We start from the raw sequence: 21,635 nt of genomic DNA, 5'->3' as shown, positions 1-21,635 counted from the left end.
AAGCCAGCGACCACCAAATAAGTGGAGTGCGTGGGCCAGTGGAACTGCGGGAAATCGTATGCAAGAAAGTCAAAAGTGCTGAACAAATAAAGGATCAAGCGATATCCTGCACTCAATCGAACGAGGAATATAGGGTGGATAACTGAAGAATCAGGCATATACAAACTAAAATGATAATTGGCCAGTAAACAAGTGATTCCAAGTTATACAGCTCAACAAAATATTTAATCCAAAATATTTGTTATATTTCAGAACATCAAAAATAATTCGTTTACTTTTATGAACACCTAATTGATTTTTAATTATTTCAATATTCTTATAAGCAATTGTATTTTTGGCAGTCAAAAAATAAAGGGAAAAAAAAAATGATACTGATGATAATAACTGTCTAGATCCTCGTCAGGACCTCATAGTTCTCCAGACGCACCTCCTCGCCGCCGAACGGGATGTAGATGCAGCCGTGCGACGGGTGGATCTTGCCCACGCTCAGACTGTCACAGTAGGTGGCCCTGCCCACGTACAGGGGCTCCCCGTCGACATTGGGGCCGGAGGATAGTGCTCCGGGGGCCACGTGTCCGTGGGAGGCCGGCACCCAGTGGAAGCCCGATCCCGTGAGCACCTGGACATCGGTGAGCTCGTGCTCCGCCTGCGCGTAGGCGGCATAGGCCTTTCCCTTGGCCGGCACCACTTTGGCCGGCAGCAGGTCTCCGTTCCGGAAGACCCTGCCCACGTAAATGGTGTCCCCGTTGGAATCGTACCCGGCCACCAGGGCGCCATCCGGGATATTCGTCGCCGTGGTGTCGATCCAGCGCTCCGGCTGGCTGAGCACCTCGTATGTTGGGCGAACCCAGGTCCAAACTCAACCCCTCAAAACTTTCCCATAAACTGTATTAATCCAAATTGTATTCGTTAACTTGCTTTTTTTGGACTGCTACAACTACAAACTAGCTGCGAAAGAAATAAACAACAATGAAACACATTTCCGGCGATTGCTCCTTTGGGAGAAAAAGTTGAGCTACAAAGACAAATATTCATGGGAGTGCGGCAATAAACTTGTCTTTTATTGCCATAGATGTTGTTAAAGGGTTAACAAGGAGGTGGAAAGGGCTCTCAACCCAACTAATCTTCAGTCAAATTGAGGAGCTGCAACAATTACAGGCGTCTCCCAGAGAAGCATGAAATATGTTCTACATGCAGAGAAATAATAATAACATTATGACTGGCTTAGATACAAATATTACAAATATACTGATACATTTTAAATTTATTTGGAAAATGTAGCTGTATTTTAATATACAGCAAAATTAATAAGAGAATGATATACAATTTAAAAATGAAACTATGTTTTTCATACTTATGTTATGGTATGTTTATATGTGGTATACAAATTTAAGCTCATATAAATGCAAATACTAAAAAACAATGTTATTCAAATGATTAAATTAACACTATTTGATCTGTTTGCTAGACAAAATAGAACATTTTTTAACGAATTAGTATTTATTTGTGTTCGGAGGCCAGCAAACAAACAAAGAGCTCTATGGGCAATGGAAATGCAGCTGTAAAACGCCATTTCCCCCCGCGGCTTTCCACTCCTTCGCTTTTCTGCACTCCACTTTTCACTCTTGCCTTTCAAGTTGAGTCGAGAAGTTTCGCAATGAGCCGGGAAATGGAAACTGGCAGGATATGGCCGGAAAAGCGGAGTCGAGTAAATGGGGACCAGCGGGGCGATGTATAATTAAAAGTTCCCTTTTGTGCCGGGATTGGTGGATCCTCCAAAAAGGCAGCAGCATTTTGATCCTTTCAAGCAGCGATTTGTCAGTAAGCCAGAAGTAGTTCTTAAATCCACGCAAATAGTTTTCCAGCTTTGCAAAGCGGTTAAGCGCTGTGTATTCATATTTTCTGGGCTTAACATTAATCCAATGATTAATAAACATTTCTCAAAAGAGGAAAATAGTAGCATTTTAAATTGAACCACTTTCTATTGTATTTAGTCTGATTAAAAAAAAACACTTGCATTATCTGCAAAAAATAATTTATAAAAGATAATAAATACAACTTTTAAAAGCGAGCTTAATTCTTTAAGCCAGATTAAAGATAATTTGGTTTATAAATTCAAATAAATAGAAAACACAAATTGAAAATGTTCAATGTGATTGACTTTAATACTTCGGAACGCACAATTTAAAGGTAAAAAAAGTACATTTACTTTTGTTATTGGAAAATATGGTTATTTCTGCAAAAAAAAACCATTTATTGACAATAAATATTACAAAAAATCAGAAGCTCTAGTGTCAATGTGGCTGCTTATTTTAGTCAAATTCTGATCAAATATAATCAGCTTTATTAACCAAGCATTTAAATAGCAAAATTGCTCGATTTTCGATTATGGAACATGAATTTACGATGGGTTCGAATTGATTTTGCTCTCGGTTCTGTCCCTTCACCGCTTCCTGCAACTAATTCACCCAGCTAGTGGATGAAAGTTTTTCCTGAGGGGGCGTAGGGGCGGAGGCGGGGGCGTGGCTGGTAATGAAACCACATTCCTCAGTGCCCACGAAACTTTCGCAAATCATAAATGGTCCCGGGACACACATACTGCAGTTTAGTGACTAACCAGCTTTTAAGGCCCCCTTTTTGGACTAGCTGTTGAACCCCCTTTGGAACCCCCTTTGAAACCTCCTTTGGAACACCCTTTGGAACCCCCTTTGGAAACCCCCTTTGGAAACCCCCTTTGGAACCCCCCTTTAACCACCTTTTTAAACCCCATTTTATCCTGCCTTACCCCACTTTAACCACTGGCTCATTGGTTATGCCAATTGCAAAAAGTCCTGGGCAACAATTGAAATTGCCGGACTCGTTGATGAGTCTTTAAGCTCTGGCTGCAGCTGAAGCCCCGCCCCTAATTACGTATTACCAGATGACTGCCATTACGTACTCCCTGAACCACCCCTCACCCACTCACCCCCTCTCCCCGCTGCGCCCCTGCTCCCAGGCACTTTTTAAAGTTGGAGCATCTTAAAGTGCTGCCCTACGCACCATTAAATCCACTGAATGTTCCACATTTCGGTTGGCTTTGGTTTGTTGATGTTTCTACTTTTGAGTGGGCGGTATCGAGGGTGGTGGTTCAGAGGGTCAAAGGGGGGTTACTGGCGGTAATGTGGAGGGCTGTATCCATTAGCCGATATGGCAGAGGAGCAATGGAGGAGAGGAACCCGAGCCCAAAGCCAGACTTGTGGCAACCGCAGACCGACGTGAGTGACCGGCGACGACTAGACAGTGCGAGTATGTGTGCGTTTGACCCCCATGCCACGCCCCCCGAAAGCAGGATGCACCTAGCCTAAAGCCGAAGCCGAAAGCCCCTTCCGTTCGCCGCCCCTGGCTACCCTCGAAAAAGTGCCGCATTGTGTGGCCAAAAAGCGAAACCGCGACTGCAACTGGCCCAGCGATAGAAAGGACACTGGAAAAAAACACGACCATAACTCTAACTAATTTAACGAAATTCCAATTTTTTTTATTTAATAACCACTTTAAATAAAGATAAATCTTTGGAGCTCTATAAATGTTTTAGGGCAGGGGAATATGAAAGTCACAGAAAAAAATATATTCGCATAATCTATCTTCAAATCAAATAAAGAACATAAGACTTGGGCAATTGAATATTGTGTAAAAAAAAAAATATAATTTTACTAGAAGTTATTAAAAGGAGTTATTACATCAAAAATTGATAGTTTCTTTCAATCCGACAAAGCTTCAAATTGCAAAGTCTGTTATATTTACTTGCTGTTTTTCCTTATAACACTAACAAGTGCTTTTTCCAGTGTATGAAAGACCAGCAAAGCGGCCAGAAAAGGAGGACCAGAAAGCAGGACCCATGGTGAACGGATGCGAATCGAGAGCGGAAAGCGTGACAGATAGATGGGCTGGGGCAGCAAGGGGTTAATGAAAGAGGGAATTTAGTTCGAGGCACTGTGGAAATGATTAAAATGTATTAGGCAAAATTAAGTTGGTTAAACAGAGAAAAGAGGGGGAAATGAAGAAGCAAAAATAGGGTTAAAACTGAGAAAAAGAAAGCAGAGAGTAATGGAACAGGTAGAGCGAGACAAATTCATTAGTCTCCTTTTCATAAAAGCATTACCCCTATTCCCAGCCATACGTTTTCCCCAATGCAAACTCTTTTAGGGCTGCAATTCTTCAGTTAGTACTTAACTCCGAGTTAGGCAAAAGTGTTTTCGATTTAAAATGCTGGCCATTGCTTTATTTCACAGAGAATAACAAAATCCCTACAAAGTTGATTTGAAGCATTTTAATCCACCACATTTTCGCCAGTTTCAGAACATGCTGTTTTTTAGGTCAAGTTTGCGCTATCTGAGTATAATTGGTTTAAAAGAAGCGGGAGGAAAACTGATAGAAAAGCGGGGGCAACACAAGGGGAACCCCCTCAAAGCTTAATAGTCCCCCGCCCCTGCGGAATTTGCAAGCCACTGTAAACAGGTGCAAAGCTTGCACAGTAATTTCACCGACCGCCCTCAACTTTTTCGTTCAGCTTTACACTTTTTCCCTCGTTCAAATAGTTGTAAATGGGCAAAACAACAAACAAAAACTGAAATCCACTTGAAAGGGAAAACAAGAAAAATCATTGAAAGGCAACAATGCTGGGAAAACAAAAGTAAAACGAAATGCAAAGCCAGCGACCACCAAATAAGTGGAGTGCGTGGGCCAGTGGAACTGCGGGAAATCGTATGCAAGAAAGTCAAAAGTGCTGAACAAATAAAGGATCAAGCGATATCCTGCACTCAATCGAACGAGGAATATAGGGTGGATAACTGAAGAATCAGGCATATACAAACTAAAATGATAATTGGCCAGTAAACAAGTGATTCCAAGTTATACAGCTCAACAAAATATTTAATCCAAAATATTTGTTATATTTCAGAACATCAAAAATAATTCGTTTACTTTTATGAACACCTAATTGATTTTTAATTATTTCAATATTCTTATAAGCAATTGTATTTTTGGCAGTCAAAAAATAAAGGGAAAAAAAAAATGATACTGATGATAATAACTGTCTAGATCCTCGTCAGGACCTCATAGTTCTCCAGACGCACCTCCTCGCCGCCGAACGGGATGTAGATGCAGCCGTGCGACGGGTGGATCTTGCCCACGCTCAGACTGTCACAGTAGGTGGCCCTGCCCACGTACAGGGGCTCCCCCGTCGACATTGGGGCCGGAGGATAGTGCTCCGGGGGCCACGTGTCCGTGGGAGGCCGGCACCCAGTGGAAGCCCGATCCCGTGAGCACCTGGACATCGGTGAGCTCGTGCTCCGCCTGCGCGTAGGCGGCATAGGCCTTTCCCTTGGCCGGCACCACTTTGGCCGGCAGCAGGTCTCCGTTCCGGAAGACCCTGCCCACGTAAATGGTGTCCCCGTTGGAATCGTACCCGGCCACCAGGGCGCCATCCGGGATATTCGTCGCCGTGGTGTCGATCCAGCGCTCCGGCTGGCTGAGCACCTCGTAGCCAAAGATCTTCACCTCGTCGGAGTCGTAGGGGATGTACAGGCAGCCGTGGGAGGGATGCACCTTGCCCATGGTGAGGCTGCCGGCATGGTAGCCCCTGCCGGCGTACAGGAACTCCCCGTCCACGTTGCGGCCGACCTTGACCGCTCCGGGCGGCACCTCACCGTTCTCCGCCGGCAGCCACTCGTAGTTGTATCCCGACAGCACCTCGTAGTTCTCCAGTTCGTGCTCCTCGCGCGCATACGCCACGTAGGCCCTGCCCTTGTTCGGGATCACCTTCGCCGGCAGCATGTCGTTGTGGAAGAAGGCGCGGCCCACGAAGATCGTGTCCCCGTCCGAGTCGTGACCCGCCACCACGGCGTTTGGCGGCACGCTGCCGTGGCTGAAGTGCATCCATCTGTGGTCTGCGGAGCAACAGGGAAATATTACGAATTTGTACTATAAATATACTGCGCATCCATTATACCTCTAAGAAAATGTTTAACCAGAAAGGAAGCACCCTTGCAGCTATTACAAAAACTAAATATTCTACATTTCGATTTGTATGCATATACATATGTTTAAAAACAATGAAGCTTCGTTTGTCATTATAACGATAACTTGCTTGTTTGTTCCTTTGGCAGCTATACGTTATATTGTCAATGGTCAAAATAATTATTAATAGTTCTAGTGGAACCTATATGACGTAGACTTACACACTACCTGCAATGTTGTTTCATTCACATAGCTTAGAGGAAACTAACAGACTCTTCTGGCAATGTTTATCAAAAATATATATATTTTTTTATATGGTCGGGAATGCCTATTAAACTGCTTAGCAGTTTATATTACCCTTGCAAAGTTATACAAATATATATCTTAAATTTGGAACAAAAAAAATATGTGGTCCACTAAATTACAAAAAAAAATATCACAGTTCATCAGACATCTCAAATTTTTGAAAACCTATTATAACTTGTAGCATTACAATGCTGTAAACAAAAGTGTAACTAACTTAATTAAATAGCAGTCCGTTCAAATGATTCCCTGTTATGGAATCTCCCATTTTAGTTGCCGACTTGATTACCTGTCATTTTGCTTGTCCGTTCTCCAGCAGCTCCGGCGTCCAACTGAAAAGGTGAACCGTTTAATGGCCTTTCCGTGTTTCCGTCCTATGAAGTTTATAGTGCTCACAAGTCCAGATAAGAGACCCAACCTTAGATAACTCGTATCTTGTAAACCCCATGCTTGACATTCGCACAATTGGGTTGGTTTAGAGGCAGCTAATTGGAAGTAATTCTTTAATTAAAAGCCAATTTAAGTAATTCTCGGGAATCGAAAAATATTTACCTCATATAAAAATGGGTTCACAAATTGATTAATACAATTTTAAATTTTATTGCAATTTACATCACCGACATAGTTTAATACATTGAGTCAATCTAAAAAAGTTCCCCATTTCTGGAGAATTTCGGTTTTATTACTTACCTGCGGATGTCATGGAAATTTCGAACCACCGCGAATCGTTATACTAGACTTGCTATCAAATCGGTTATCAATTAACAACAATCGGTTGATTTTTGGCCATAAATTGTCGTCTACTTATAACATAATTAAACATTTGCACTCGCGAAGTGACTAAACGAATAATCGGTCGAGGGCGAGTCGTAAAACTCAGCCAGATATCGCAGTTATCAGAAAATAAATATAGTTCATTCAACGCTTAACAAAATTTTTCAATGTCTCTGGCTCCACCTACGGGAGAATAGAAAAAACTTTGGGGGAACAACTTCAAGCACGCCACCTATGAAGATTCCGGTTGGTTTCGCCGCCGTCCGATAGGTGGCGCTGGTAGCGATAGCTTCCTTAGCAAGGACACAACCTTTCACAGTTTGCCAGTACAAAAACCAAACGTTAGCGATGGGAAAACAGCCACCAACGCTTATCGATAGTTAGCGGTGACTTACTCCGCAGGTTTCGGAGACACGCTCCTCGGGGACTTAGACCACGCTTACACTTGAACTGCGTTATTGCGCGCGTGTACTCGAGCTTACTAAGTGTAAGTGGTATTTCTGCTTGCTTACTTTAAAAAATAGAGTAATATTCGATTCCCATTCCATGGGAACCTGAGTTTGACATCTGTCAAAAATCGCAGTCAATGGGAATTGTGTGAATCGGCCATAACTCCGCAGTTAGCGAGTACAACCACCATTTTAGTTCCTTCTTAGAGGTGCAACAATATTGATCGAAAATTACCTTACATTTTTCATAATATATTTCAGCGTTTAATTTAGCAAGCATTTCCTACAGTGCTATGATCAAAGAGCATTTTGCATGGGGTGACCAGTGAGTAGAAACTTACAGAGTTCGGTGGGAAGTTTAAGCGGCTTTAAACTCGTTATGGGTGGGAAAACATGATTACATCTGGTTAAACATCGATGTCACCGATTTTTCGTAAACATCGATTGAACCGACGCTATAATCGGCGTATCCCCACCCCTAACTGCTTTGTTGTTGGTTTCGTCGCTCGGAAGAAAGTCGCGATTTTAGCTTAGTATTGCCAACTTCAGACCTAAAACGAGTGGTTAACTTGGCTGCGCTAAAACGAACGCGCTGCAACTTTTTTGGCGAGTGCAGAAATTGCAGCCGAAACTGAAAAGACGTGAGTGCGACAAAGTGTCGCGTGACGAAGTGTGTGCGCTGCATTTGTTTACGATTCTCCTGCGGAAGAGGAGAAAGAGGAAGTGCACACGCAACGTGCAACATTGTGTGTGTTTGTTTGTTTGTGTGGCGAAAATACAACAAGTGCAAGCAACAATAATAACCGCAACAACAAATAACATAAACAAAAATTCATATTTTAAGCGAGCCAGCAACAACAACAAGGGGAGTAAAAAAGGAAGGGAGACAGAGAGCTGTTGTTGCTGCCTCACACTGATAGCAATGATTAGTGAGGAATCCGGCGCTGCAACAAGAAACCAAGTAAAATATACCGATTAACTTATTATTTTTGGGGAATATATTGGAACCCCTTCTTATCAGGAAACTGAATGCTTTTCCTGAGTTAAATTTGGATTTTTTGTTTATTGCGGCACTGCTTATTTCGTCACCTACGTGGCCGTGTCAGATTGATTCTACTTCTCTTATTGGAAAATATACAGTTCACCCGGTTTTACTTAATCAATCTTTTAGATGATTAATGGAGAATTCGACGCTTTAGCAACAATGTTCCGCTTAACTAATAAGCTTTGGGAATCTTCCTATATCAAAGATTTTTAATGGGCTTAAAGTTTTTATTTATGTTTGTATGTATGCATGTTTACTGCGGGAATTTTGTCACCCATGTACATATGTATGTATGGGCCTGGCCTTTTATTTTAATGGGAGACCATATAAAAAAAATTCAGTACTTAGTTGTTTAATAAAAGAGTTAAATCAATGATTGTTTGAATAATTAAACAAAAATAAGCCGGTACAACAACAATTAGTTAAATATTCCGCTTAATCTCAATCACTCATTAAAACCTTTATTAACGTATCTTCGAATTATTTCGTCAACTACGTAGTCGATCGCTACTTTTACTACAGTGTGCGCTTTAAAGAGTGAACATTTACTTAAATACGATGCAGTAGAGTAAACTCATTCTTCTCCATAAGCAATTATTTACGAAATGGTTAGATGTTTAGTCACCTATAGTTAAAAGTTGCTTAATTTTTGTGCAATATAAAATATATACTTCAAAATAAAAATAGTAACCAAGAAAGCTATTATTTTAAATTTGGTTTCATTATAAAACCAAATTTCTTTGTTTTACATTTCATATTTTTTGAAGTTTCTGTAACCAGTTAATGTTGTAAATTTTTTCTCTACGTTATCGAAGTGTTGCCATTATTTTTGCGGTTTCAGCTTCTTTCTCTACTTCAACTCTTCTTTTTCTGGTTCTTGCTGCAACTTCTTCTTCCTAATGAGAGTGCTTCAATTTCAATGCAATTTTTTTTTTGCAACTCGCGCTTTTTTTTACATATGTGAGAATCTCCAGCTGTGGCTGGCTGTGTGTGTGTGGATGTGGGTTTGCGATTTGAAGTTGCAAAAAGGGGCGCTTCATTTGTTCGGCCCCCTGTGCCGCCTCCTTTTGCCACGCCCCTGCTTCGTACCTTTGGGCGGGATTTTCGTTTTATTTTGTCAAAGTTTGTTGCACTTTTCGCAGTCGGCGCGAACAAGTCCTTCGCATCCGGTCTTCTTTTGTCCCTTTTCTGGCGTTTCATTCCCCTTTTTTAGCCCCCATCTAGTGATGCTTTTTTTTATTTAATATATTTTTCTCTTTCAACAATTAGTCGCAGCTGCTGGAAGTGCAGAAATGCAAAAATGCAGAAATGCAGCGGTATAAACAGACACAGAAACGGCGATAGACAAAAGGACTACAGTAAAACCTGAAGTCTAAAAGATATTCTAAAGAATTTGCTGAAGAAATACATTCGAGCATACCAAATATACGTAATATTTTAATTCAGTATTACTTTAGGTTTGCCTTCTCTTATTAAAAAAATGTATCTATAGATGTTTTAAATTCTCAGAGGCTATTTGCAAAAGCTACATAAACTGTGCAATAAAAGACAGACCTTTGGTTTCTAAGCATTATTGTCAATAACCACCAATTGTCACTTCCCAAAGTTGTAAAAAATGTTTTGAAATTATAAAAGAAAAAGTATCTTTAAAGGCGAATGACCACTGTAAATGCATCTGCCTCCCATATCTCTGCGCTGGCTTATTTATGTACATATTTCACTTGGCACTTGTTATATTTATACGCTCCACACACACTTACAGCTCCTCTTTCTCTTTCTCTTCCTCCTCCCCTCTACTCGTCCTCCCCCCTCCTCCTTTCGACCCATGTTCCCATTTACCCCCGACCCCTTCCCCTCTGTGTCGTCATCAGTATGCCAGTTGTCACTTCATCTTTTTAAATGCGCCTCATGGTTTTCAATTTCGAGAAACAAGTGGCCCAAAAGTGATTCTAACCAAGTGCCCATATTACATGTACACACAGAGAAAATATCACGATAATTAGCCATCTAAGTTCGCTTCAAATATCTCTTGCTTAATATATTTTAATTATACTTTTAAAGGTAAGGAGAGGAGTTGTATGCAAGGCCAAAAGCGCTTACTGACGATAGGGGTTGGCTATTATATTTTGAAATTTAATTTTAAGCAATGTTAAAAATCTAAGACAGTTTTTGAAAATAATATTGTGTAAAAGATATACTGTATTTTGTTCTTTCTCTTTTTTGTCAAGCCGGTATTAGTACTTTAAAAATGAAATATTAAACATGTCTGTTAAGTCCCAAATTTAAATTATTTAATGTTATAAATAAAAACCTTTTTATTTCAAGAAATTGCCTTCTAAAAATATAAAATTAAGTTCCACAACTAAAACAAATTAGATGCAAGTTTATTATATCATCATATGATTACAATGTCGTGACTTTAGCCATTTTGCTAGTTGAGTATAATAAATAAACAAATGTAAATGACAAAAGGGATCTAATTTTCACCGTGTATAAGCAATACAACCCCCCCTCTGTAATTTTCCCCCCCTTTTTTCTGACTTTCAATGACGCCTCTTTGCTTTCGGGCAAACTGCAGCCAAATGAAATTAGTCGTTGGAGTTGCTTTAAAAGGAGCTGCGAACACGACAGATATACAGATGCAAACTCAATAAGCCAACTAAATGCAAATTTCAAATTCAGCCGTTCAGCACACAAACTCTTACACAATTTCCACACTTTTCGCCAGTATTTTTACCCTGGCAACCGTCTTGGCTCAAAGAAAAACTCCTCCCAAAGATCCCCCACCCATCCGATGGGATCCCATGCAAACCATTGCATATCCCATCCCATCGCCCCACTCAGAATTCTTTGGAGCGGTGTAAAATCATTATTCGTCACGCTCAGATTGCCGTACTTGAACGGCCAGGTAGACGTGTTCGCATACAACTCTATAACTCTGTCACACTCACCTGGTCGTTTGCATTTCGAAGTTCTCAAGGAAAAACTATGACAGCCGTTGGCGGGTTATTGAGGTGTGAATCCACATCGGGAATGGGAGGGGTTCAGGTGAGTGATTTTGGCGAAAAAGATTGGTCGCATTGTTTGGGAAACCGTTTTTACTTTCGTATAACAGTTCGGAAAATATATTTATGTATTCGGGATGATTTGTGTTTATATGATATAACTTTGGCTCAAACGATTAGTTAATTAGTAAGTTGTCAAACCTATTTCTTATTATTTTGAGACATATGTATTTTTTTTACCACTATAATAGAACTAGACTTTATGCCACATTTGAATTTTCCTAGTACAAATTTGTACAAAAATACTAAAATCGGGGTTAGTTCCAAAAGAACTTAGGGTTTTAATTAAATAGGTGTAAAATATATTAAAGTACAATGTACTTTATTTAATGATGATTTTTAAATATTTTTACGAATAAAATAAGTTTTGGGCGAAGTTTGCCGATAAAATCTGAACACCTGTTGATTCTGGTCGATTTTCTTTTGGCCAACTTGCTCTGAGCCAGTGATTTCGGGTGGAAAACACGTGACCCTCATACACTCGTGCCATTAATGGGAACTTTAGGCCCGAACAAAAGAACAAACGAAACGGTATAAATTAATTATGATCAAAAACATTGCGCATTTATCATCATTCATTCATATTAACTTGGCCTATCAGCATTTTTCATCATTGCCTCAAATCGCGGCCCATTAAAGGCCGGAAAGAAATAAAGCGAAATGAATATGAGAATAATAAAAATTAAGGCAAATATGCAAAGGGCGACACGCTACGTTGACTGTTTGCTCTGAGCTGGCCAACAAAATTTTGATGACGGCCTCCGAAAGGAAGTCAGTTTTTTTTTTGGTTTGGTTTTTTTTAAGAAAGGAGGAGAACCTTCGCAATTGCACAAATTGCCTCAGCGAAGGGAGGCGAAATTCGGGAAAAGCTCCGACAAGGAAAAGGAAACTCCTTGGCTCCATTAAAAGTTGGGTCATTTGACATCGGCCGCGTTAGCCCCGCTGTTACGTCCCCGAAAAAAAGAAGTTTTAATGGCCTTTTTACGAAATCTTCTCTGGGACACGTAAGCCCTTTTGTCAAGCTTCTCTTTCGCGTGGAAAAAAGAAAGCACCAGTAAAGAGTGACGTCAGGAGAGGCATGCAAAAAGAAGGCTGCACTGCAAAAAATCCCTACTACGGACTATAAAATAAACTTATTACAAATATGTTCATTAGCCGCAAGTTGAAAAGTATTTTCTTTTGTATTTGGAAAATTAATTACTTTAAAAAATGTGTTTTCTAGTAAATAATTATTTATTACAAATATGCACATATTAAAAAATAGAAGATCGAATTAGATTGCAAAATTAAGTACATTTTCTGATTTACAACTTTTTTAGTATATAGAATGGTAAAACGATTCAACATAGATGTAAAAACTATACATTTTTAAATAAAACTGGTATATAAATGTATAATTTTTTAAATATCAATTACATCAAAATTATTTGAGTCTGGACGTCATTTTAAATCAGGTCTAGAATTATCCAAATTTTTTTCCGTGGAGATAATAAATAATCTGAGAGCGAAAAAAAAAATGGGAAGTGAGAGACGACAAGAAAGTCATGCAAAAATAATGTAATAATGGGGTTAATAGTATGCCATTTCAAATCAATAAATGTCTGAAAATATGGAAATACACATAGATAAAAAACTATACAATTTATGCTCGATTTGGTCAACTTATTTATATTAATTTTTTTACAGTTAAAAAAATAAAAAATTGAAAAACTTGTGCAGGTCCAAATATTTATTTATGCGGAAGATTAAATGGCAACATATTTTGCGGGAAAAAAATTAGTGAAATGTTATCAGCAAAAAATTAAAGTATATACCTATTTTTAAACTTATATATTACTTTATTTAAATGGTTGAGATTAATGGTTTCACCACTGTTTCTGAATAAAAATCAGACGACCAGAAAGTATTCGGGTTTTAATATCCAATACAAAAATTGATTTTTTTCGGTGCCGAGGGAGCGAGTTAAAATGTGTGCAAATGCAAATGAAATAAAATAAGAGGAACGCATTTGGCATGCTTATCAGTTTTTAGCTCAGAATAAAATAATAAAACCCCGCAACGCCTCCTCATCGGAAACTTTGTTGCCAATTTGCATACAATGCAGTTTGTAGTTTTCCGTTGGCAGTTGGAGTCCGCAGTTCACATTTCACTGTTCCGATTGTTACAATTTGAGCAGTTTCCTTTTATTATTTTTACTCTATTTATTTGGTTTAGTTGTTGCACAATGTCAAAGTCATTTGATTGTTGAAGTTGAATGTGTATAGGCATCGCCTTTCAATCGATTCTCCGATCAGCGTTGCTGCTCCCCTCGTTCATTCTCGTTTTATTTATTTTTTGTTGTCATCAGAAAAGTTTTGGGTTCATTGACTCAGTTGGTTTGTACGAGCATTTCTTTCTCTCGCCATCTGGGGTGTTGATTACTTTTTGTTTTAATTGTCAATTTATTGGGGCCGCATCGAACGTTCTCTAACACTAATTTGTGGGCAAAGCCTCTTTGAAGGCTATTTTCTCAAGGACTTTGTTTTAGTCCCTGAAAATGACAGCCGTTAACAGCTGAAGAACTACAGTGGTGACTCTGCAAGAGGAACAGGCAGTTATATCATGGCGTTCTTGTACAAAAATATTTCTAGTCTACGTTTCTGTCGAGTAGAAAATATAAATATAAATACAAATAATACCAAACAGTTATTTCTGTATTTATTTACTTTCCAAATAATTTTGATGTTAATTGTTAACAAGATTATCTTGAAATTACTTGCATGTTTAAAAGAGTTTTTTTTTATTAAATTGTAATCAATTTGCAAAAATTCGATACTTGGTTGTCACCGTAAAAGGGAAAGTAATATTTAAAAACATGGGATACACTATTATTTTGGGCTTGGTATATGGAAGCAAAAACGGATTTGCATATTTCTATTTTTCACACATTTCAAATATTCTGGTAGTTGGCTGCCGTTTAAGCTAGTTACACCCACAGAAGTTGGCCTGTTTTTTGATTGCCTGTTGATGCCTGTTGATGCCTGACGGCTACTGAGGAGCTTATGGCCCTAAGCTCCTGGACTGTTAATTACAAACAAGCGAGTGCTCACTGATGCGTCTGCCATCGGAAATTGTATTCAGGGAAGTGGCATCGCAAAATCTCTTGCTTCTAGTCGGGCTCATAATCTATGCTCGGCCAGGTTCAATGCACTTGTCGATTTCACAGTTGAATAAAGTCGGGCACTCCCCCGTCCGTATATCTCATCTCCCCCGGATCCGACGCTATATTTATACAGCAGTTGACATAACACAAATTGAATTATAACATTTTTACCGTCTCCGCTTTCTCGGGCATTGCCATCCCGTATCCAGTATATCGAGCGTTTGTCTGCTTGTATTCCGGTGATGTTCGCGTATCGTGTGTAACGCGATCAGACGTTCAGTTTTAATTAACACATTTTCCAGGGACCCGACTCTGGGTTCCGATCGGGAGCTGTGGGGGGGGGGTTGCAGGGGGTTAAGCGGGGCGTTAGTCACTAGTCACGTTAAATCTAACGGCGCTGCGCTACGATGTTCAAATATGCCGGGAATATTCGCTCCATTGCATCCGACAGCGCAGGGCGAAGGGCGAATCCCTGTCTGCTGCCCCTGGGTGTAGATAACGCCGGTGCTGTCCTAAAACCCCCCTGAAAAACCCCACCCCCCGCATCCTGGGACATCAGCATCGCGGCAGCAGTGATGCCAACATTCATCAACTATTTATTTAGAAGCATTCGCAGATTAAAAGATAGTTTATAGATGCTTATTTCAGAGCTTCTGAAGAATTTTTGTAGTCTCTAAATGGTTTTAAGGCCTTAAAATTAAATATTAGCTACTATATTTTCTTAGAAAAAATTTTAAACAATTCTTACGATTATAACAAGATTTATAGGTTTTAGGGAATATCTTTAGGGAATATTTTGTTCACAAAATTAACTGTAAAATATATTTCATTACATTACTACAAAAAAAAACAAATATATTTTACAAAAAGTATGTAAACGCAGATAACTACAACGTTTTAAATTATAGCTTGAATTTTTAAATTTTTATTGAATAAAAGTAGTAGTATTGGCCTTTAAACAAAAAGTAGTCGGAATTTACCTTTAATTGTTAAATGAATATAAACAAAAATCTGTCTCTTAATCATTTAAAAAGGTATCAATGAATTAAGGTGTCTCAACTTTATTATGTACATATGTCAACATTGATAAAGATTCAACAGCAAAATGCTTGGATAAATAACAACAACTGTGATCTGTGTGTTTGTTCTCGTAAAAAAAATATTTCTAAAAAAATAAAAATAAATGTGTTTCTATTGACACATATCGCAATTGTGCTATTTATTTTATGCCAAAGAGAAACTGTCTCAAGAAAGCAAATACAGTAGTTGAAGCTGACTGTTCAACCATAAACTTCCACATTTTATTTCCTATTTATCAAAAATCATGAATGTGTCACAAGACGTTTCAGTAGATTGCAACCAATAGCACTTAAAGCCTTCAACATGTTTTTAAATCGAAACAAAAGTGCAAGCCCCAGCCTAAATGTATTTAATTTAGCTTTACAAATATCTAATTTTATTTTAATAGCCACATTTCATTTTGGTTTGGAATATTTGGCAATGCAGCCCGACAAGAGTTTCGTTTCACATGGAAATTAAATGGAAACAATAAACCATGGAAAAGCACAGAAGCTTTGTGCCACCAAAATGCATGTTTATTTGGTTTTTGAAAACAAATCATAATAGTCAATGGATTACCGTTTTAATCAAATTAAAAATGCTTTCGCTTGGTTCCTTTTTGCCGGGTTTGGTGATTGATGTTTTGGCATTGCTCATCCTATGGATTTATCACCATCCCGACCTTTGAAAGCACCCAGAACTGACGGGATTATAGCCAAGTTAGACAACTCAAAACTTGGGGAACTGCTGCATATTGTCTGAAGTAATTTATAATATCACGACGTGACGTGCTTTTGCCTGATAAATGAGCCGAATGTCGCCACGGAGTCAGTTTGCTAAATAATAAACTCTCGCCAGTCAAGAGGGTGGTGGCAAAAAATGTGGAGAGCCACGTTTTGCTGGAAAAATAGAATGGCTACGCTCCGCCGGCTGGGATCAACCCACATTTCCACCCCACAACCCACTTTCTTCCGCCTTTCTAACTGTGCTTAAGCCGCAGCGTTTTGTTTTCGCACTTTGCGCGCTTTAGTTTCGGAATTTTCCATCAAATCATCAACACTTCCCGCAGAAAGCGTGGCTCAACATTATTTATGCAGATTTTCTTTATACTTTTTGCCCGCTTTTCCCAGGAACAAAAGACAAGAGATAGTGGGCGCAACAAGCGTGTGAACTAGCGCCAGGCTATTTCTCGTGCACAGTGGGACAAACCCATGATATTATGAATCTATTAATTACAAAAATAACACGCTCAAATTTAGTTTATTTTCATCAAATTTTCTGGATTAAACATTTTAATTTTGATTCCATTGATTATATCTATATGGTTTGAAATTCATTTTAACATACAAAATACACCTTCAAAATCACTTATACTAATCACCCAACACTAATGAGAGATACATAGATGCATTCTTAACTGATTTCAAACTTCCAAAGGACTTAATAAACATTATACAAACCTAATCCACATTTTCCATTTGTGGTCCACTGTACGCAGAGCCGAAAACAAAATGCCATTAAGCTTAAGTTGAGCATAACATAAGAACAAAAACATCTGAGAACTGTTTGTGGAAATAAAAAACACAAAGTCCCATAAAATAAAGTAGGAAAAACTCTTCGTATGCATAAACAATTTAATGCGTTCTCTGTGCGAGTGTGGGTGTAGGGTGTGTGTAGCAATACAATACAATTTACACGCTTATTAATTTTTATAAGACTTTAACCGACACTTGAGCCAAACAACAAACAGCCAACAACAAAGGCAACAAAACTGGAGCGAATGCTTTCCAATGTGTGTACCAACATGTACACACACACAGCGCACCTCTTCAAACAAAAATTCAGCTTGGTTTTCGGTTTTTTTGTTTTTTTGTTTTCTTTTTTTTTTGTTTTTGCTATTTCTATTATTTGCGTGGGAGCAGTAAAAAAAAAAAATAGGGAAAAGGGGTGCTCTGTTGCCGTAGTAACTTTGCTCTAAAAAGTTTTGGCACCCGATTCAGCGGAGCACTGAGGATGAGGATACATATACATATAAGCCACAATTTTAGCATGCAAAATATGGCCAAAAGGAATTTTTATTTTTATTTATTTTTTAATATCAAAACTTTTTGACATACGAAAAGCAGCAAAGCGGAGAATGTGGCAAGCCGAAGAACAAGCAAGGCCCTTGAGGGGTTTCTGTCATATGTGAAAATATATATTTTGTGTGTTTATGCACAAAGACAAAAGTTTTCCAAAAATCTGATGGTTACTGATAGTAAAATCACACTCGATGTAAACCAATTCGATATAGTTCTTAAATGTGGACCTGAAATCCATAGAGTTTAACTAAGTATAAAAATAATATTAGGGGCTGTCCATATATATGTAAATAAGTTATTTATTTGCCATTTGTTAAAAATTAATAAAGTTATGACCCAAAAATTGGTTTAGTACATTTTTATAAAAGGTCAAGTAAAACCGGGCTTACCAACAGATTCCATTTTAAAACTTTATTCCTAGAACCTAAACATGAAAGTAATTTTTGTGTGTTTTTTTTTTCAGATTGATCCAAAAGACATTTTAATTGTCAATAGAGTTTAGTATTAAAGGGCTTATATTATTGAAACAACGTTAATTTAAACACAATTAAATTGTTGCAGTACTAACTAATTTGTATTTGATTTATTTTATTAACCTTTTTATTAGTGTTATTATTAAGATATTAATTTAAACAAAAGGCTTAGAGTGCACCTACAAAATTCCAGAAACCGTAACTTTTGTGTTTTCTTATCAACAGAGCCTTAGAAGTAAAATCTTTGAGAATTTGGGACTGATTCAAATTTTGAAACGTTGTTTTCTCTAAGTGCAGTCACGCCCTCTTGGGGAGCTTGTTTTGGTCCCGCTTTTCGGGTTCTTGGGAGTGGGAGTGACCAACAAGTTGGCAGGATCAGATGGCAGGAAGTACACGAACACACCCGCTGGAAAAGTGCATGTGTAATTGGGAATAACGGGATATATGTTTGCACCAACAGCCAAAAGGTGAAATGTGAAAGAAAAATGGAAAATGAAAAGCCAAAGGAAAGGCCAAGAAAAAATGGATGAAGGAAAACTCCTGCGACGGCGACGACAAATTGCCAGATTCTTGAAAGTTTGGCCAGGCCAAAAGAAAATAGTTTCTAAGGTTGAACGAGTGACGAAAGCAGCACACGAACACACACTCAAATCATTTGTGAAAACTTGTTGTCTGTGTGGGCGGGAAATTGTGCGTGTACGAGTTTGGGTGCTTTTTCTTTTTCCAACAAATAATTCGAAATTTTAAATTAATTAAAGTTTTGTGGAATGGTAAAAGTTTATTTTTAGATTTTGTGCAGGGCAAATGAAAAGAAATTACTGAGAATGGGAATCGGAAGTCGTAGAGAAATTTCGGTACTTTGTAAAAATGTTTTAACGACAAATTCGTTCTCAAAAGTCAAGGTAAAGCTAAATATATTAGAAAAACGTGCTTAAAATGAAATTTAAGGACATTTTTAATGGTACGACAGTTAGAGTAACAAATGCTATAACTGGTTGAGAATCAGAATCGAATTTAAGTTTTTAACTAGGACCTTGTATAGATTGTGAATATTAATTTAATTACCCTTAAGTAACAAAACATATTTCAACATTAAGCCAACAGTAGTGATAAAGTATAGACTAAAAAGTTATGTTTATGCTGAGTGACAGCCTATTAATAAGAAGTGTGATGTTTTCTCATATTTTTAGAAAAAAAAAATAAATAAACTTTTCAATGGCCTTAAGCTCTTTAAGTTCACCAAGCTCAACTCTTTCATGGCAAATTTTTCGCTTTAAGGCACTTTGCTATCTGCTTGGTATCCATTTGGTATCGCTCCGGCTTTCTGTGTCTATCATCCTGGCCTGCGTCACCTCACTTCCGCTCATATGTTGGAGCTGGGAAAGTTGAGAATTTAAAGGAATTATAAGTACTCGAGCATCTGACACGTCGGCCGCACTTGGGAGAGTTGCCGGGGACTTGGCAGTTGGCAGTTGTCAAGTGTGCTCCGGCCACTCACAATCCCTCTCCTATAACCGCCCTCTCCAACCCGTTTTTCCTCTGGAGAAGGGAAAACCCAGTGACGAATGTCGCCTGAAACTCATATGCACTCCTTTTCCTAGAGGGCAAATAGTTTGAGGGATTTCCTACGAGAATGTGGGCAATTACAGTCCAACTTCCATGGTTAGAAATTGATAACCTTGTCATGAACTTGGGTGTTGTTAAATACGAATTTCCAAATTTGATAGATATCCAAAACCATAAGCAATCAATAATAAATGTGGTTCTCTTTTAATATTTTTATTATGGCTAATGGTAAAGATTAATGTTGCTGTATTTAATGGGTTTGTAATATAAAATTGATTAATTCAATGTTATTTGTATACCCTTGCAGTGAGAATTTATAATTTCGGTCGAAAGTTAGCAACACAATGAAGGTGGCATATCCGACCCTTTAAAGTATATACATTCATGTTTTATACATTTATTGTTCTAAAATTATCTCTTTAAGAAAGCAAACCCAAAATAATAAAGGTTGGTTGCACCAATTTGTGTGTGGTATCTATTTCACTTGGATATATGTATAATAAACAAATAGGAATCCATTAAATTTCACTGTACTGCTAGGCACTTAGACTCTGGGAAAACAGCTGGTAAATGTCTTGTGTGTAAGCCGCTTATACTGCTCCCTCCATCCCCTCCACCCCCTCCCCCCTGTGCCCCCATTGACCCCCTTGGGAGTTACGTTCATATGTCATATTGGAAAAGGAAAAGAACAAATGTATCGTGGATGATTTCTAATCAAATATATCATGTGCTCCGTCGCCCTGCCAGGGAAATTGTGTTTGCACTTTTCTTTTCTCTGTTACTTTTCGATACTTTTTTCGTTTCGTTCCGTTTCGTTTCGTTTTTTGTTTGTTATACGAGGTGATTAATAATATTACTGTGTTTGCCGTATCATCTGCAGGTATGACGGAGGAAATAACCGGCGATTGGAGCTATTACGTGTATATATCGCTGACGTTGGTTCCAGTCTATTTGGCATTTCGGCTCATTAAGTCACTGGGTTGGCAGCTCTTCGTCAACAACTGAGCAAACAAAACAGCTGAAGCTGAAGTTGGAGTTGCAGCCGTCATCAGGAGAGTCCGTCGAGGAAAAGTCGAACAGCCGGAGCCAAAGAGGTGCGTAGTCACTTGAGGTTGCCAGCCAGAAGCGGTCGAGTGTCGAAAGTCGAGTGTCGATAGTCGTCGAGTGGCAAGCATTGAAAGTTGCAAGTTACCAGCGAAAAAAACAGAGAAAAGAGGAACAATCTTCGAATGCCGAAGTGCGAAATACCCTAGGCTTAGATTTAGTAATCCTAAAAACATATACCTAAACATATATTTTTTTTTATATAACATATGTTATTATTACGTTTATAAGCCAATTAAATGGCTATAAAACGTAGGGACTAGAAAGAGTAACAATCATAACATGAAGAACATAACAACAGCAATAGATATCAATAGGTTTTTGAGTTTAAAATTAACAGGAACTTAAACTTATATTATAAAAAACTTTTTTTTATTATTATTATTATTATTTTCATTATTATATTTTTAATTTACAAACTGGCAGCCATTTTACGCCGTCAACAGAAGAGCAACAAATAACTTGGCGGCAAACAATAATTCGTGGCAAACTTTTTAAATATGCTTAACGTAGTCTGTGCTTTTTCCTTTGCAGCGTGATATAAACGTATATATATTTAGTAAAAATGCAATAAGTGAAA

General features: G+C 38.4%; 3 protein-coding genes across 4 annotated transcripts; 1 reads left to right on the top strand and 2 right to left on the bottom strand.

Moving 5' to 3' along the window:
- Nucleotides 1–388: 388 nt before the first annotated feature.
- LOC123037948 lies at nucleotides 389–2,931 on the bottom strand. The gene is made up of 2 exons (XM_044460829.1): nucleotides 2,918–2,931; nucleotides 389–821 (listed from the first exon to the last, which is right to left on the bottom strand). Exons 1-2 carry the CDS (start codon nucleotides 2,929–2,931, stop codon nucleotides 389–391), a joined length of 447 nt encoding a protein of 148 aa, XP_044316764.1.
- Nucleotides 2,932–4,980: 2,049 nt separating this feature from the next.
- LOC108040200 lies at nucleotides 4,981–6,641 on the bottom strand. Its single transcript, XM_017117524.2, is given in 3 exon segments — nucleotides 4,981–5,216; nucleotides 5,218–5,924; nucleotides 6,587–6,641. Coding segments are annotated over 3 exon segments (858 nt in total). The 5' UTR covers nucleotides 6,594–6,641; the 3' UTR covers nucleotides 4,981–5,072.
- Nucleotides 6,642–7,995: 1,354 nt separating this feature from the next.
- Nucleotides 7,996–21,615, top strand: LOC123037958. 2 transcript variants are annotated; one of them, XM_044460975.1, is made up of 3 exons: nucleotides 7,996–8,161; nucleotides 20,832–21,045; nucleotides 21,590–21,615. In XM_044460975.1, the coding sequence occupies exon 2, from the start codon at nucleotides 20,834–20,836 to the stop codon at nucleotides 20,954–20,956; it is 123 nt and encodes a 40-aa protein (XP_044316910.1). In that variant the 5' UTR covers nucleotides 7,996–8,161; nucleotides 20,832–20,833; the 3' UTR covers nucleotides 20,957–21,045; nucleotides 21,590–21,615. The 2 variants fall into 2 exon arrangements, with proteins under 2 accessions (XP_044316910.1, XP_044316909.1); XM_044460974.1 differs by having other exon boundaries at nucleotides 7,996–8,481.
- The last annotated feature ends 20 nt before the right edge of the window (nucleotides 21,616–21,635 follow it).

The sequence above is a fragment of the Drosophila rhopaloa genome, unplaced genomic scaffold (assembly GCF_018152115.1).
Source record: "Drosophila rhopaloa isolate 14029-0021.01 unplaced genomic scaffold, ASM1815211v1 contig_3, whole genome shotgun sequence".
NCBI lineage: Eukaryota > Metazoa > Arthropoda > Insecta > Diptera > Drosophilidae > Drosophila > Drosophila rhopaloa.
The sequence above is the reverse complement of the archived record's forward strand: the minus strand, read 5'-3'. Positions and strand labels throughout refer to the sequence as shown.

Coding starts and splice junctions, on each gene's coding strand:
- LOC123037958 (XM_044460975.1), top strand. CDS start 20,834: ATGACGGAGGAAATAACCGGCGATTGGAGCTATTACGTGTATATATCG.